The sequence below is a fragment of the Vigna umbellata genome, chromosome 2 (genome assembly GCF_029865625.1).
Source record: "Vigna umbellata cultivar VRB3 chromosome 2, Vumbellata_1.0, whole genome shotgun sequence".
In the NCBI taxonomy this organism is placed as follows: Eukaryota; Viridiplantae; Streptophyta; class Magnoliopsida; order Fabales; family Fabaceae; genus Vigna; species Vigna umbellata.
The window spans coordinates 32,970,540-32,988,660 of record NC_142166.1 but is presented as its reverse complement, the minus strand read 5'-3'; the positions used below and the strand labels follow the sequence as shown (position 1 = coordinate 32,988,660).

General features: G+C 35.5%; 3 protein-coding genes across 5 annotated transcripts; 2 read left to right on the top strand and 1 right to left on the bottom strand.

Annotated features, from left to right (window-relative positions):
* Positions 1–4,828: 4,828 nt before the first annotated feature.
* Positions 4,829–9,800, top strand: CDPK9 (calmodulin-like domain protein kinase 9). Its single transcript, XM_047305890.2, has 7 exons — positions 4,829–5,510; positions 6,439–6,582; positions 6,665–6,817; positions 6,938–7,053; positions 8,898–9,065; positions 9,151–9,375; positions 9,481–9,800. Exons 1-7 carry the CDS (start codon positions 4,958–4,960, stop codon positions 9,613–9,615), a joined length of 1,494 nt encoding a protein of 497 aa, XP_047161846.2. The 5' UTR covers positions 4,829–4,957; the 3' UTR covers positions 9,616–9,800.
* A 289-nt stretch (positions 9,801–10,089) lies between these two features.
* Positions 10,090–11,708, bottom strand: LOC124831808 (uncharacterized). 3 transcript variants are annotated; one of them, XM_088106588.1, is made up of 3 exons: positions 11,436–11,708; positions 11,288–11,338; positions 10,090–10,539 (listed from the first exon to the last, which is right to left on the bottom strand). In XM_088106588.1, the coding sequence occupies exons 1-3, from the start codon at positions 11,604–11,606 to the stop codon at positions 10,396–10,398; spliced, it is 366 nt and encodes a 121-aa protein (XP_087962714.1). In that variant the 5' UTR covers positions 11,607–11,708; the 3' UTR covers positions 10,090–10,395. The 3 variants fall into 3 exon arrangements, with proteins under 3 accessions (XP_087962714.1, XP_087962713.1, XP_047161847.2); XM_088106587.1 differs by having other exon boundaries at positions 10,090–10,536; positions 11,189–11,338; positions 11,436–11,707; XM_047305891.2 differs by having other exon boundaries at positions 11,189–11,338; positions 11,436–11,695.
* Positions 11,709–14,893: 3,185 nt separating this feature from the next.
* Positions 14,894–17,411, top strand: LOC148203831 (uncharacterized). The gene is made up of 3 exons (XM_088107778.1): positions 14,894–16,339; positions 16,454–16,594; positions 17,346–17,411. The coding sequence occupies exons 1-3, from the start codon at positions 14,894–14,896 to the stop codon at positions 17,409–17,411; spliced, it is 1,653 nt and encodes a 550-aa protein (XP_087963904.1).
* Positions 17,412–18,121: the final 710 nt, after the last annotated feature.

Sequence of the window (18,121 nt, the reverse complement as noted above, 5' to 3'; positions counted from 1 at the left end):
ACGGGGAAACCTAGATTTGGAGAATTGCTCCCAAAAGCAGTATTGCCTAGACATAGAGATATGAGTTTTGGTTATCTTAAGCTTCTGTGCGTATGTAATGTAGAATTAATTGCTAGGGAGACAAGACATCAGGTTTTAAGTACTTTAGAAAATGATATTAATATTAATGAAGAAGATGAATTCATATATGCATGAGAGGAAACTTGGTGAAATCTAAACCCTAACAACATATTTGTCTCATATTTTCAACATCATCCATTCACCTTTGTGTTTTTCTTTCAATCGGTCAAAATTGCATTCATAACATTTGCATTTAAAATCACTAAATTCTTCTTCAAAAGTCTTAATTAGTTGGATAATCACATAACTGTTTAGTGTCATGAGTCCTTTGGGAAACGATACTTGGTCTTACCATTTATTATTACTTTATACGATTCGGTACACTTGCCGATATCTTAACATTACATCTTCCCCAACAACAAATGAATTTAGTTCTCCATTGTCATGGAGAAACTTGGTGTACAATGATGGAAGAATGAGATAAAAACCCTATAAAGAGAAGAAGATAGCTCTTGCATGCCAAATCTGCCTTCAAAGGGTCGAAAAATGTGTTTTTGAGCTTCAGCCGTCAAAAGATATGAACCCTGAGGCGTGCAAGTCCTTAAATAGATCCAAAATTGGCCCATAAGCCCAAGTCACTGGCGCTCAGCTCCCCTACTTAGGGCAACCAGGCGCAACTGCGAAGTGACTGGCCCTCAGCGCCTTGGTTGAGGGCAACCAAGCGTCATGCGGTGTAGCTGGCTGGCGCTCAACGCCCCAGGATGGAGCGCCCAAGTGTACTTACGAGATGAGTAGCACTCAGCGCCCCAAATGGGGGCAAGCAGGCGCCCTTCAGAGACTTCCCACGCTGAGGGCCCCTAAAGGGGACAACTAGGCGTAGTTGCGTGACAACCAGCGCCTAAGGCCTAAGAAAAGGGCAACCAGGCGCCCTACGCCTTCTTCAGCCTTCTTTCCCGGTGCTTTTGTTGTCCCTCCTAGGTTCCAACTCCTTAATACTTTTGCTCCTCTTCCAAAACATATTAATAACCTACAAAATTGAGGGAATTAGTGATAAAAATCATTAAGTATAACCTCTATTCAGTTATTCACCAAATTCAACTAAAACAAGAGTTTAAACAAGTTTCAAAGTCAAAAAAGGTTGATTTAGTATAAAATTTGCATCACAAATAACGGTAAATTCAACCGTTATCAAGTGTGAGTCAGAGTTTTCTTCCAAATCACTAATGGTCTTTTGAAGTACAAAATCATGTTGTACTTCCCTTACTATCTCTTGAAAATCTTGCCACAAAGGTCTAGAAATGCTCTTTAATTCTAATTTTGTAGTTTCTGGTTCCTCCAATTTTTGTGACAATTCATCAGTCACCTTGTTAGTGACATCAGATTTGTATTCAATCTTAGCCCAAAATCTTGGCTAACCAGTTTTGTTGATTTGTATCCAATCTTTCTTCTTAATCAAGGAGTAAATTTCTTGATTGAATAATTCTCAACTTAATGGTATAGGTGCCAATTGTACTTACGGAGCAAAATGTACCCTATGAAGATGATCTTTATGGACTTCCTCAATTCTCTATACATCAAGTAGGTTTCCTTCGGTCCTCTTCTCGATGCTCGTCCTCCATGGATGAACAATGATGTGTTTTCCAAAAACACCCAAATGCCCAAATTAATAAAGTGTATCAGATAGTAGTTGATGCGTAAAAATGAACATAAACTATTTACCTCGATAGATATACTATTTATAAATTATGAATTTGTGAACTCTAACCATATGAAATTGGGTGAATCATGATTCATTTACTTTATGAGTTAATTATCTGATTCAAAATATATTAATTTAAATTATAATACATCATTAAAGTATATAAGTCTAAATTAAAATCCAATAGAATTTGATTAGCTTGTAACTAAACAACATAATATCGTGATTAATAAGACAAAGTGTTAATGTTGACAAAAACATAATAAAACTCATCAATATCTATACAATATATCGATTATAGTATAAATATGTTTTTTTTAAAAAACAAAAAATATTAAAGTCATATATATATATATATAATATAGAGACTATTTAAAAAGTTGGATAGTAACTGTATTACCATTTTAAAAGTAGTATAACCATATAAATATAATATATTGATTTATGTGTCATCGTAGATATTAAATATATATATATATATATATATATATATATATATATATATATATATATATATATATATATATATATAAGTAAGAAGTATTTTACATTATTAATAAATATATTATTTACTTGACTGACAAAGCAATGCATACAAAACAATGCATCTCCACTTGTGCAAATTAGTTCCAGTGTATATTAGCTATTTGTTAAAATATGACTGAAAATAATTAACATAAAATTATGAAGAAAATTAAGAATTTTTGTCAAAAATAATTTTAAGGCGTAATTTTTTTATTTGATTAAATTATAATTTTTTGTTGCAAAAGAAAACATCATATCACAAAAAGAAAACTACTAATATAAACTCCTATCATAGTATTCATCACTCTTTTATGCAATAAGTTTCATAATTACTATCCTAATTCTAAAGATAATAAATTACTAGAAGTTATATATATATATATATATATATATATATATATATAATTTTGTATGTATCAAATAAATTACTAGCTAATTTTCTCAAACATTTTTAATTTAATTATTTAACTTGTAAGTCTTGAGGTAGTTTATAAGTTAATTTTACAAAACAAATCAATTACATCTAAACCAGTCAACATGTAACCACTTTATTAAATGTTTAAATATTACACATTTTTTTACTTAATCTCCATTTTATTCTTAAATAAATAAATCATAATAAAATAAAGTAAGAGATCCATGCTATCTAACAGAACAAACAAGAAGACAAAAAATGTATTAGTAAAAGAAGATTAACCAAAAAGTATAAGATAACATTACTTTTTATAAAAAGACATAAAAGTTATAATTGTAAAATAAATAATTTAAAATACACCGACTTGTAATTTAGACTTTCGTCTTCTTTCAGTTAGCATGTGACCATTACATATTGCATGTAATTTCACAATCTTTGGACTGTTTTTTTTCCTCAAATTTTGAATTTTATTATCTTTTATACATGACATATTTTTAAATTTTATCACATGAACCCTTTTCATGTTTTTAGATTTCAAACATTCATACATATTAACTAATTTGAAATTGTATAAAAATATATCACTATGAAAATTTTTCCTGTTTTAATACTTGAACAGTATGAGATAAATCAATATCAACTTCAAGATCAAAAATATTTTATATTATAATATAAACGAGTTGAGTCTTAGGGAAATATTGCCAATGGAAAAAACAAAATTAGAAAAAGAAATTGTAATTAATTTTTAGCAATAAGTGTCATGTATTCTCATTGAAATAATAGAAAATAAAGTTTGATTGTAAATTATTTGGTCAAAGAGAAGAAAAATGTAATATTTATAATGGCTCAATCAATTTTACATTACATTAATGAAAACACATACTATGTATTTAATTTTTTTATTATAAATAATTAATTTAGTTTTAGAAAATAATTAAATTTAAATAAATAATTACATAAAAGAATAAAATAAAAATTTTAATTTAAAAAGGTTTAAATTGTTTACTTAAAGATAAAAAGAATAAGATAATTATTTTAATTTTAAAAACAATTACTTAAGAAAGTAAAATTAAAAAAAAAACTGTGTACACCAGATAAGTATATTAACCAGACTTCTTTTTACATAATCTTATTTCAGTTTAAAAGTATTAGAATGAAAATAAATATTCTCATGTGTTTTTTGAAATATATTTCCAGATATATGTATTACCAGAAAAAAGAAGTACATTAATAAATAAGGAGTGAATTTCCTATCTTATATTTCAAGAACATTGTCTATGACAATAACTTATTTTAATTGCTTTTACTTTTAATTAGTTAAGTTTTATATATTTTAAGAAATCAGTAAAATACTTATCCAACAATTGAAAGTATTATTTCAAAATATAATACTGAGAAAGCAAAATTATACCTAATTTTATTTTGCTGAAATGTAACTAGTTAATTGTAGTGTGCCCGGAAGTCTGTAGTAATTTCTTAACAACTTAGTACATGAATTACTCTCAAACATAATGTTTTTTTGGAGAGTTGACATGATATTCTGACGGACTTTAAGTATTTATTAAAATCAACAAACTAAATAAATATAATAAATAAATATAAGTTAAGTATATTTTTAATTTTTAAATTAATAAAAAATTAAAATTTATTTTATTTTAAATTTTAATATAATTTAAGTTTTAAATTTTAAAAATGAATGAATATAAATCTTTTAATTTAACTGCTTAAAAAAATTATATATTAATATTTAAACTGTTTATATTATTTAGCATAATTTATGCCAATAAAAAATACAATTTAATACATTAAAAAATTTAACGTTTTTAAATTAAGAAAACTATATCTATCATTAAATTTTAAAAAAAGATATATCAAAATTTAAAATAAAAAATAATTCTAATTTCATGTATAAATTAAAAAAATTAAAAACATATTTAATTCATAAATAAATAATAAAAATTTCTTGAAAAAATAGTTAACAACTGTTCTAGAATAAAAACAGTTTTTCTTACAATTATTTATAATTTAAATTTAAATTTAATTTTGCAAGAGCTTAAAGTTGGTGAGTTGTGACATCGAAAGGTAGTATAAAAAGAGGAGAGTGGCGTGTCTTAGGTGGTAAGACTTAAAGTCTCTCACACAAAGCACTTTGTTTATTTATTTATTTATTTGTTTTCAATTTTTACGGGGTCTTCCTTTCTTTGCTGGTTTCCCTTTATCTGACTCAGAGCCGCATAGAGAAAGAGAGAGTGTTGGCAATGTCGAAGTCTCAGGCGGGCAGTGGCGGGGGCGCACCGAAGACTGCGTGGGTGCTGCCGTACCGAACAGAGAACCTGAGGGAGGTGTACACACTGGGGCGGAAGCTGGGTCAGGGGCAATTCGGCACGACCTTTCTCTGCACGCACAACGCCACTGGTCGCACCTTCGCCTGCAAGTCAATCCCCAAGCGGAAGCTTCTGTGCAAGGAGGACTACGACGACGTTTGGAGGGAGATTCAGATAATGCACCATCTCTCCGAACACCCTAACGTGGTGAGGATCCACGGCACCTACGAGGACACCTCCTCCGTCCACCTCGTCATGGAGCTCTGCGAGGGAGGCGAGCTCTTCGACAGGATCGTTCAGAAGGGCCACTACAGTGAGCGCCAGGCCGCCAACCTCATCAAGACCATTCTTGAGGTTGTCGAGGCTTGTCACTCCCTTGGAGTCATGCACAGGGACCTCAAGCCCGAGAACTTTCTCTTCGACACTGTTGAGGAAGATGCCAAGCTTAAAACCACCGATTTTGGCCTCTCTGTCTTTTATAAGCCAGGTTTGCTTCCGATCTATTTCATTCATCATTCTCCTGTCGTCCTCACTGCGATCTGACTATAGTTCTGAATGCGATCGATTCGAGGTTAGTTATTGCTGGTGGGGTCCTGTTTAAGGATGAATGTGAATGCGTTCATTTTGATCAGGTACTGAAATCGTTTTGCGCGTTAACAGTAGCTCCGCTTCTAACCTCAATCAGCACTTTAACAAAAATTCTTGCTTCTGGTTTTCATTATTTTTTCTTATCTTTCCCTTGATTGATGCTTAGTCATTGTTTGTTTAATTTGGATAGATCGATCTATTTCCGCCGGCTTGTTGCTGCTTCGAAGCAGAAATACAGAATCATATTTTAGAATGCTTCATAGTAGCTGATTCTGGCTTGGTGTTTTCTTAGTGCTTTTATATGAAAAATATGCTATGAAGTCGAGCCTCTTGGCCTAGTGGTTGCTGAGATTTTCATTTAATGGTTTTATAAGCCTATTTTTTGTTACTCCTTTTCTGTAAAAGCAGCAGTTGTTGGTTTGAGCAGCAATTAATGAAGTTTCACTAATTTTACAAATCTGATTCCAAGTGGATGAGTTGACAAATTCACGTCATCTTAGATACAGATATAGTTTAATACCAAAATACAAAATGTGATGAATTCTATTTTTGTCTCGTAGATTGAATTGAAATCACGATCTTCATGTTTCGGGACATATATAAAAAAGTGATTTTTATTTTTATGGTTTTTATTGGGTTCAACGGAGATGAAGCCAGAAAGGCAATAGGGTGTATATAACGAACCAGCAATCCATAAATGGTTTAGTTATTAGTTGATACATATGACTGATGTATGATTTAATACGGTATCTATAACACAATCACTACCAGATAATCTGGAATCCCTTCCATATTGTGGATGGTTAACACAATGATGTACTTTTCAGGTGAGACCTTCTGTGACGTTGTTGGAAGCCCGTACTATGTTGCCCCAGAGGTGCTGCGTAAGCATTATGGACCTGAATCAGATGTTTGGAGTGCTGGTGTTATTTTGTACATCTTATTAAGTGGGGTGCCACCATTTTGGGCTGGTAGTTACATGTCACCTTCACCTTAAATTATCAATTGTTTTCATCGTTACTGATACTTCTCTGCCATTTTTGTCATTTTCAGAAACTGAGCAGGGGATTTTCCGACAGATTTTACTAGGAAGACTTGATTTCCAGTCCGAGCCATGGCCCAGCATTTCAGACAGTGCCAAGGATCTTATTCGAAAAATGCTTGATCGGAATCCAAAAACAAGGCTTACAGCTCACAAAGTACTCTGTGAGTCTATTCAACATCTTTTATATTGAGGAAGCAACCAGCATGATTTTTATGAATATTTGCACAATTTTGGGAAAGGAGTTCAAACTTGTAACACTTGTTGTGTGGTTTCTGTGTCAGGTCACCCATGGATTGTTGATGACAACCTTGCACCAGATAAACCTCTTGATTCTGCTGTTTTATCACGCCTAAAGCAGTTCTCTGCAATGAACAAACTTAAAAAGATGGCTTTACGTGTAAGGCTGTAAACCATTTTAGTTGGGCGTAATGATTTCTGTGTGCTGAGTGCTGACCATTTAAAAACAATTTAATCTCTTATGAATACCCTGTTTTGTCTTCTTTTAGAATGGATTGTTAATTATATCAATTTTTGGTAGAAATTAGGTTAATTATAATTTCTTTTAACTTTTAATTTTAAAAAATCACTCGTTTAAGTTTTTAATTTACTACTTAAAATTCATAATATCATGACTCCTTGATCGTGGGAATGGATATTTTCATTTGCAATGTGAAGTATAATGAGATCTTGGCAGTGGACCATTTTATCATTGTTATGATTGAAGATGAATTTTACTAACGTATATTTCTAAATTGATTATATCAGTACTATGAGATTATAATATTATGAATAGTTAAAGATAGTGTAATACTTTTGGAGTTACTATAGTGTAATTTGATCATTTTCTACACGTGTAGATATATTTAGTAAGAGTGGTATTTTAATAAGAGTGAAAGAAATAAGTAAAGAGAAAAATACAATTTAATGTTATGTGATTACTTAGAAAAATGCTATGATTATTTTTATAATAAATAATTCTCATATGTTTTTTAATTTTGATAGTTTATAATATAACAATCAATAGTTATTTTTCGTTTTGTAATTTGAACTTCATTTTTTTATTCTTTTTGGTTCTGGGCTTTTGGTACAATAAGAGATATCTTATGCAAAGTAATGTAGTGCAGCCAGTGTCATAATAAGAACTTATTATTGTCTGTACATTATTTATCTTAATTTTTTTTTTGCACTTTATATTGTATGAGTTGTTATTATTTTATTTTTCGGTACAACATTGGTATAATAAATCTCTTTAATTTATACTTCTTTTTTATTTAGTCGGCTTGTTCGTCGAATGGAAAGAAGAATTCGATAGAAAAACATTTATAATATAAACATTTATAAACACTGGTATGAGTGTGTTTTTGCCTGCAGGAATGCCACCTGTTTCGATAGGCATTAGATTCTCTCAAAGAATCACTGGACATCTGTTTGAACCAAAAGTTTTTGAATCTTTATCCCCATAGGGAACATTACAAATTTTGAATTTGAAGAATTTTTTACAGTGAATAATATGATAAATGGCTTTTTATATGTCCACGTTGTACTGTTGTTAAAAACACATTAAATAAAGATTAACTCTTGCTCAGGCTCTTAACCAACCTTATAACCAAAGCAAGAACAAGGGCTTATACATACATTAGAACCAGGAACCGATATACTGGGTGGAGGCCATTGTCTTTTATCAGCAGCTGTCATCAGTTAGATGAATTTCATTGATATGAAGTCTGATTTTTTCTTTTATTTTCTGTTAGTTTTGGTTCTCTGTTATGAACTCCATTATCCTATACGTGTGTTCGATATAACCAAAGACATTCTCAACTTGACAGTTGTATTGTTTTTCATGCATTAACCTTAAAATTGGAAGATGTGGCTTGCAGGGTTTCAGTTCTGAAGGAACGTGACCTTGTTTTACATTTGGCATGATTATTATCCAAAACTGTTTCTTTACGTCCGTTTTTTTCTGATCTTTTTTTATCAATGTCAATATTTTATGTTGTGCTTTAGTTGAATTGTCATAAATAAACACAAATGAATTGCTGTCACTTTCTTCCCAGCCTTGGGCCATAGTTGTGTTGCTTAGTTTGAGTATTAAATCTTTTTCAAGTTTTTCAGCTTTGACTTAATGGCTTGATTTTCTAATTCTATCAGAAACTCTTCTTGAATGGGGAGTTGAAATCCATTTCCTAGTATTCCATGTCAAATCCTAATACCGTGATATTTACAATTTTGTATGCTTTAAAGGTTATTGCGGAGAGGCTCTCTGAGGAAGAAATTGGTGGTCTGAAGGAGTTATTTAAGATGATCGATGCAGATAATAGTGGAACTATAACATTTGATGAGCTAAAAGAAGGGTTAAAGCGGGTGGGATCTGATCTAATGGAGTCTGAAATCAAGGATCTAATGGATGCAGTAAGTCCATTTGCTTTTGTTATCTGTGCTGTTTTGCCTTGAATGTTTAACTGTTGAACGAGATGTATGATCTTGCACGTTACAGGCAGATATTGATAACAGTGGGACACTTGACTATGGTGAATTCATTGCTGCTACGGTTCACTTGAATAAGTTGGAGAGGGAGGAAAATCTGGTGTCAGCTTTCTCCTATTTTGACAAAGATGGAAGTGGTTACATAACCATTGATGAGATACAACAGGCTTGTAAGGATTTCGGTTTGGAGGATGTCCATATTGATGAAATTGTCAAAGAAATTGATCAAGACAACGTAAGTATACGTTTTTTTTTCCTGCTATCTAGCGGTTGTTTGTAGTTGTCATAAGTTTCTTCAACACTACCTGTTCTTTGGGTTAATGGAAGATATGTTGTGCAGGATGGACAGATAGATTATGGGGAATTTGCTGCCATGATGAGAAAGGGCAATGGAGGAATCGGCAGGCGAACCATGAGGAGCACCCTCAACTTCAGAGATGCTCTGGGAATTATAGGACATGGGTCTGATGATTAAATAATTGTACCTTAAAATAATTATTTGGTGATGAAATTTTGAACAAGAAAAACTTTGGTGAGTATGGACAACTTGAGTAGCCTGACCAAAACTTGCATTTATGAATAGACCCATGGTTAAAAAATAACCTTCGGTACATGTATAGTTTTAGAAAAGGAAAAGAATTGGACGGCTTTATATTTTCACTTTAACTTTTTACACACGCAGCATGACGAGATAAGTGTGGTTAAATGAGAATCAATTAAGAATTTATGCTTTAGAACCTTAAAACAAGAGAGAGAACAATGACAAGGAAATGTCTATCTAGCTGGTCTGTTACTCCACTGACAAGTGAATCTCGCAAGAGTTACTCTTTCATTGAGCTAATTTGTATAAACTGTAACGGGACAAATAGATTATACGATTGATATAATGAAAACAACGAGTGTCATTTCAAAAGGAACTGAATCGGAATAGACCAGCTCAGAAGGCCAATAAAGAACAAACATCGCTCCACATGACTATATATCCATCCATCAATAAATGAAGATTTAAGTAATAATGATTGTCAAGATTCAAATATATACATACATTATAAGATTCAAAATGAAAAAGGTAGAGAACAACTTCGAGCATACATGGTCCTCATCGTTTAAAAATAAGGAGATGCCCCTTTGTAACAACAAGAACTGGTACAGAAAATTCAAAGTATTGAAGTAATTGCATGAGATGGAGGAAACTTAATCAGAAGAGCGAGACAACATTTAACTTGAACCGTATATTATGGTGCAATTTGGTCCTTCACATTTTACTGGAAGCAGGAAGAAATTTGGTATGTCTTCCCTGGACAAAAATTTTGCCAGTTTTTTTCTTCTTAAACTCTACGCTTATAACAGCAACAACCTTCCCAACACGCAGTGCTCTGGCCTCGATCTCAATCTCCTCCTTACACAACAATGTAAAAGTATTATTACCGCAGTAATATTTTTGCATTACCCATTATCAGAAACCACAATAACAACTCCTTAAATTCCACTCCTCCAATTACATGTTTGAAACAATCAGACTGATATTGCATTAATTCAAAGAATAGTTCATGTCAACCAATCAAGTTCTCCAACACACCACACCCCCACCTACCTCAAATAGAAAAGGCAGAGATAAAGATTTTTACTTTTCTGCTGATGATTTGCAAAATAGTTCCCTAATAATCAGAGAAGTTAAGGTGGCCAAGTCTAGAACTTGAGCAACATGTTTGGTCAAAACTACACATTTCAGCAACCTTCACCAAGAATATCCCTTTTACCATCTCGGAAATTCAAAACCCATATCCCTTTTACCCCCTTGACCACGAATACACACTAAACTAATGTTCTTCTAACGCCACTGTTACACAATTCAATACAGCGAGACAGAAAGTCCAAGGAAGAAACACCAAAGATGACCCCTTGCATTTTGAAGAGCAATTAAAGGAACAAAAATCAGCACCCAAACCAAGCCTGACACCGTACTATGATTCATTTATCAAGTAAATGGATCATTATAACAAATCACAAATCAATAATCAAAGGAGATAGATAGTTTGATGAGATACATCGACATAGGCAGCATCCAAGTAGGAAACATTAATCTCAACGGAAACCCCCGTATTGGGACCTGAATACCCAACTGTGGGAATCACGGCGGAACCCACCATATCCACCAGCGCAGCGGCGGCACCACCGTGCAACGTATTGCCAGCGTTCTGCACAAACAAAATCCAATAAGAGAATTAAAACGAGAAAATAAAAATATAAAAAAGAAAGACGAAAGAAGAAAAAGGTGTGAGCGAGTGCACGTACGAGTAAACGTTGAGGTATCTTCATGGAACAGAGAATGCGACCAGGTTCGATGAGATCAACCTTAAGCGAATTCATTATTAGGGGTTCCAGAAACCTTGGTGGCAACCCATCAACCTCAGATGATGTTCCCACTCCTTTCTCCAAGTACCTCTTCACTGCTTCCAACTCCATTTTCACTCTCTCCCAATCCAATTCCAAACTTCTCCTTAATTTATTTTCTTTCTTTTATATGTTCCCAAAATTTCACTTTTTTCTTCTTGCCCAAAGTTGACTTTCAATCCTCCGTTTTAATTATCATAATACATGGAAATCATATACTTATGTACATTTCACAGTCTCTCTAATAACATAGTAATGGTTTCATGTATTCGTAGGTAAAGTTTGCTACGATGAATTCACCTATAAATTTTTGTAATTTACTTACCAACTTTTGCTGTAAGTAATGATTACACATAAAAAAAAATTTAAAGATTTGAAAAAATGTTTGAAATGTGAATTATTACTGTATAATTAAAAAAAAGCCGTGGATATTATATATTCCTATATTTATAATTATTTTACTTTAGTAGTCTTCTTTAATTATTTATAATTATGATAATATATTATAATATAATAAACTAGATTGTGAAACCCTGATAAATTAATATATACAAATCCATTCTCTGATCACATTTTTAAATGCACTGTGCCACGTCAAATTCCACTCTTTTCCTCTCTGCATGCACTAATGCCATCTGTCACGTTGGAAGCTTCCAAAAGCTGTAGTGGAAATCAGGTGGCAGTATGTGAGTGCACCATTGTTTGACGAGGAAGAGAAACACAATTTCTCTGAAAACACTTCTCTTCCTTCCATGCAATCTTCTTCTTCCTCAAGAAATTCTGGCCTTCCATCTTCTCTGTATTCTCCCTGAACTCTTTCATATTCTCTCTAAGATAACTCACCTTCATCTCCTCCAATCTCATTTCAGACACCGTAGGAAACCTCTCTGCACCGTGAGCATTCTTCTGAACCAAACAGAACTGAGAACTGAACTGGTAAGTTCTCGTCTCTGCACCTTTATCTATTTAGTTCATGCGAACCAATTTCTGGTTGCATGCATGAGTTATAGGTCTGAACCTTATGTCATTTTGGTTTATTAGATTTAGTGAGAATCTTGGAGTGACTCGTTGGGTAGAAAGCCGTGAGAGCACTAGAGAAACCATAAGCATTTGGAGTTCACTGCTAGACAGGTAAGGGAAGCTTTAGTAATTTAATTTAATACTGGTTTGATGTTCATGACAGTAATGAAGTGTACTGGATGTCTGAAATGCATGAAATATTTGATGTTTGAGTATGTATGAAAGATCCTGTGGCACTGGTTGTATATGAATGATAATGTGTGAAAATGTATGTTGATGCTGATATGTCTGCACTTGAAAATGGATAATTCGGGTTGATGAGATGATGAATATTGTTGGATTTTATGCAGAATGTGTAATATATGATTTGGAATATGATTGGAGTCTGGATTTATGAGATGACAATATGAATTCTGTAATGTATGAGATTTATGGTGAAGATGAAATTTTAAAGTTCTAATCATATGAAAACTGTGAAATTATCTGTTTGAAAAATCTGGAAATTCTTATCTTCTCTGATTGATCTTGTACGCTCGTTATCGAACGGTCTTATACCGTTCGGTTTCCCTGGAACATCACTTAGCATGAGGATTCTTTCATTTGGAAAGGACTCTGATTAAGAACGAGCGTTATTGGTGTCAAGAGTTAGGCGTGAGCGTTCGGCTTAGCCTAGCGTGTCCAATTATTGAAAATAAATTGAAGTATAGTTAGGACGTTCGGTTTTGTTTACCAGCGTTCGTCATAAGCATCGCTTAGTATTAGACTGAGCGTTCGTCCAAAGGAACTCTCGGTCTTAGATTGAGCGTTCGTCCTAGTTAGCGTTCGGTCTGATACCGAAAGTCCGTTCAGATGAGCGTTCGTTCTATTTGGTGCTCGGTCATTGACCTAGCGTTCGTCCTAAGGAGGGTTCAGTTTCTACTGAACGCTCGTCCTTATCATTGCTCGTGAGCGAACTTCACAGCATTCGTTCAATTTATTAGTTAACGTTCGGTCTTTGACTGGCAGTGTTCGTTTCCGAATTTACTAATGCTCTGATTATTTCTTTGAAATCATTTAAACTGTGATGGTCCTTTTCATTTAATCTCAAGTCTTTATACTTAGAATTTTCCTAAGTATTACTTGGATCTTTTAGAATCAATTTCAATTAAATTAGTCAATTGTCTCAACGTCTGTGAATGAATAATGGTGCGTTTCTTTTGTTCAGAAACGTGATAGCAGTGTACTGTAATACAATCATCTGAATCTATTAAATGATAAACTTCGTTTAAATTAAGAGAGTGGAACATAGAATGAAAATGTGAATAAGAGAACTGGTTAACATGTACGAATGGTATTTGAATGAATTTTATGGGATTGGATTGTGAATGAGCGTTCCAAGGAGGAACGTCTCCATGGTGTGAATATGAGAAGTAGTGTAGTATGACCATGGTAAAGCTGCTGATGGCTGTTTATCCTGATATTCCGTGAGTGCTCATCCTCATGTAGAGGGGAGTAGGTCATGCGTGGGAATGGCAGGAGGCCCTAGTCCTATTGAGTACTTTGGACTGATAGGGTTAACCTCGGGTGGCAGCTGATGGATGTTTCCAGTTACCACACCACCCGGGTGCAAGAACGCCTGTAGATACATGGCTTCATACAGTCCGGACAGTCTTTAATTATGAGAATTGGATAAGCTACTGTATGCGAGAAATATATCTAATGTTGTATGAAATGTATGATTGATTTACTATGTTAAAATATGTTGATTGTATAAATTAAATTACCTAAGCTTACCCTTGCGTTTTCCTTGTGTTGTCTACTGTTTCTGTATGTCCGTATTGTCAATGCAATGATCATCCGTTGTGGATGTGAGCAGATGGTGAGGCACCTCTGGAAACAATGCTGGAAGAAGAAAATTTGGAGGATGCCAACTTGGTAGAAGTTGAGGTTAAAGCTGAGCAGTAGAGCGCTCGTCCTGTGGCAGTTGTTAATCTTTCTGTATAGTATTTTGGGACGTTAGTTGTATAGTTTTGCAGAACGTTTGTCCAGGGACTCGTTTTATTTTTGGTAGATTCTGAACGCTGTAAATTTTAGTACGTTCGGTTTTTATTTTGAGCAGCTGTTGTAAATATTAAGACTGCACTGTAATTTCAGTAAATGTGATTAGTTCTGATTAATGGTAATTACTATTTATTGGGATGTTACATTTATTGGTATCAGAGCAGTTTTGTTCTTTTAAGGACATGTAGGGTTATGAGTACACTAGACTTTCGTTGTGTGCTTATTGTGTGTTGATGAGTTATTATTTTTTTTAACTCTTGAACATAACTAACTTACGTTTTCTCTGATCCAGAAAACGAATGGCGCCTAGACTTCCTCCCCCACCTCAGCCAAACGAGGCTGACACTTCTAGCAACACCAGAATGTTGGAGACAGTCATTGATAGGCTGCAACAACAGAACACAACCTTAATTGAGCAAAATGCTGCTTTAATGAGGCAAAACCAGGAAGCACTGAATAGTTTGGAGGCCTCACGTATCAGCTCTGAAGCAACTCAGAGGCAGTTGATGGACCTGCTGACCTCTACTAGAGGCACACCAGGAGCCTCTTCTTCTACTGCTGCACCTAATGCCGAATGGAGTTTGGAAAGCTTCTTGCAGCACCACCCTGCAAAGTTCAATGGAAAAGGCCTTCCTGATGAAGCGGATCAGTGGCTTAGAGATATGGAGCGGATCTATGATGCCAAAAGATGTCCAAATGAAAACCGTTTGGCATTTACAGAATATTTGTTGACAGGAGAAGCTAGCCATTGGTGGTCAAGTGTGAAGATGCTGTTGACCGAAGCCCAAAGTCCAATTTCTTGGGAGGTTTTCAGGACTAAATTCTATGAAGAATATTTCCCAGACAGTGTGCGTTTTGCTAAGGAGGTGGAGTTCCTTCAATTGGTGCAAGGCAGTATGTCCGTCTCAGAATACACCAACAAATTCAAACATCTTGTCCGTTTCAATACCATGGCTACCAGCGAAGAATGGCAATGCAGGAAGTTTGAGAACGGGTTGAGAAGTGATATGAAAGTATTAATATCCTGCCTGGGTATCAGATCCTTCCCTGCTATGGTTGAGAGAGCAAAGGTGCTTGAGAAGAACATTGCTGAGGCCGAAAAACATAAGAAACAACAAGTGAGTAGGGGTCCGGTTTTGTCCAGAGGTGCATCAAATGTGAGAGGGTCCCCATATACTCGTCCCACTCAATCCTCTGGCGGATCACAAGCTTTGGTCACTGTTGGCCAATCTGGACAGCCGAGAAGCTTAACCTGTTATCAGTGTGGGGGACCACACTATCGGTGGGCTTGTCCACAGTTGCCAGGAGGAAAATATTGTACTCGTTGCAGACAGAATGGCCACTTGGAGAACGAGTGCAATATGGGAGGACGTGCGGCAATGAGGCCGCCGAACACTGGGAGAACCCAACAAGGGAGAGGTGGACGTGCGCAAGCCACAGGAAGGGTGTACGCAATCACTGGTGCTGAAGCTGCTCGTTCAGGTACACTCATCACCAGCACTTGCATGTTGTATGGAAAGCCTTGCTGTGTACTGTATGACTCGGGGGCAACTCATTCCTTCATCTCGAAGGCGTGTGTTGAGAAACTAGGAATAGTGGAGAGTGAATTACAGTTTGACCTGGTGGTGTCAACCCCAGCGGCTGGTGGGATCAAGACGTCTACCGTTTGTGTAAGATGTCCTATAGAAGTTGAGGGGCGTAGATATAAGGTCAATCTCATTTGCTTACCTCTGCAAGATTTAGAAGTAATTTTGGGGATGGATTGGTTGGCTACCAATCGGATCCTCATTGACTGTGGGAAGAAGGAGTTAGTCTTTCCAGATGAAGAAGAGGAAGAACTGTCAATCACTCTTGGGCAGTTTAAGGAGGATATCATGGAGGGGGCAAGCTGTTTCCTTATCATGACGTATGAAAGCAGTGAGATGGAGCGTTCATCCAATGTTGATAACAGTGGAGAACGAACAGTAGTGGAGGAATTTCCAGATGTTTTTCCGGATGAAGTACCTGGTCTACCTCCCATCCGTGAGGTAGAATTCACAATTGATTTGGTAACCACTGCTGCACCCATCTCGGTTCAACCTTACAGAATGGCACCAGCTGAGTTGGTGGAGCTTAAGAAGCAAATTGAAGAGTTAATGGATAAGAAGTTCATCAGGCCAAGTGCTTCACCATGGGGAGCGCCTGTATTGTTGGTCAAGAAGAAGGATGGCAGCTCACGGCTATGCATTGATTATAGACAACTTAATAAGCTGACCATCAAGAACAAGTATCCTCTTCCAAGGATTGATGACCTGCTGGACCAGTTGCATGGTGCGTGTGTATTTTCTAAAATTGATTTACGTTCGGGCTATCATCAAATTAGAGTGAAAGAAGAGGACATTCAGAAGACTGCATTTCGGTCTCGTTATGGCCATTATGAGTACGTGGTGATGCCCTTTGGAGTGACAAACGCACCTGCAATCTTCATGGACTATATGAACAGAATCTTCAGGCCGTACCTTGATAAGTTTGTCGTGGTGTTTATTGATGACATCCTCATATATTCCAAGAACTTTGAAGAACATGAAGACCACTTGAGGATCGTCTTGAGCGTGTTGAGGGAGAAAGAGTTGTATGCCAAACGTTCAAAGTGTGAATTTTGGATGAAGGAGATCCAATTCTTGGGGCATGTTGTTTCTGCTGGTGGTATTGCAGTAGATCCAGCCAAGGTGAAAGCAGTACTGGATTGGGAGAGTCCCCGTTCGGTCACAGAGGTTAGAAGCTTTGTGGGACTCGCGGGCTATTATAGGAGATTCATTGAGGGATTTTCTAAGATAGTAGCCCCTCTGACTTACCTCACCAGGAAGGACCAGCCGTTTGCTTGGACAGATAGATGTGAGGAGAGCTTCCAGGAATTGAAGAGGAAATTAACGAGTGCTCCTGTGTTGGTCATTCCAGACACAGCCAAACCTTTTGAAGTGTATTGTGATGCATCGTATCAAGGTTTGGGCTGTGTACTGATGCAGGAAAAGAGGGCAGTGGCTTACGCTTCCAGGCAGTTGAAAATTCATGAGAAGAATTACCCCACACACGATTTGGAGCTGGCAGCAGTGGTGTTTGCTTTGAAAATATGGAGACATTATCTATACGGTGCAACATTTCAAGTGTTTAGTGATCACAAGAGTCTCAAGTACCTCTTTGATCAAAAGGAATTGAATATGAGGCAAAGGAGGTGGCTTGAATTCTTGAAGGATTATGAATTCGAACTGCTGTATCATCCTGGAAAAGCCAATGTGGTTGCTGATGCATTGAGTAGGAAGGCAGTAAGGGTCTCGGCAATGATGGTAAAGGAGCTGAACTTGGTGGAGAGTTTTAGAGATCTAAGGTTACAGTTTGACTTAGGAGCGAACGTTATCAGATGCTGTAACCTTAGAATTTCCAGTGATGTGTTTGATCAAATTAGGAGGAAGCAACGTGAGGATGAAGAACTGGTGAAGATCTTGAGCGTGCTTGGTTCGGATCAAGCCAAAGAATTCAATGTTGGAACG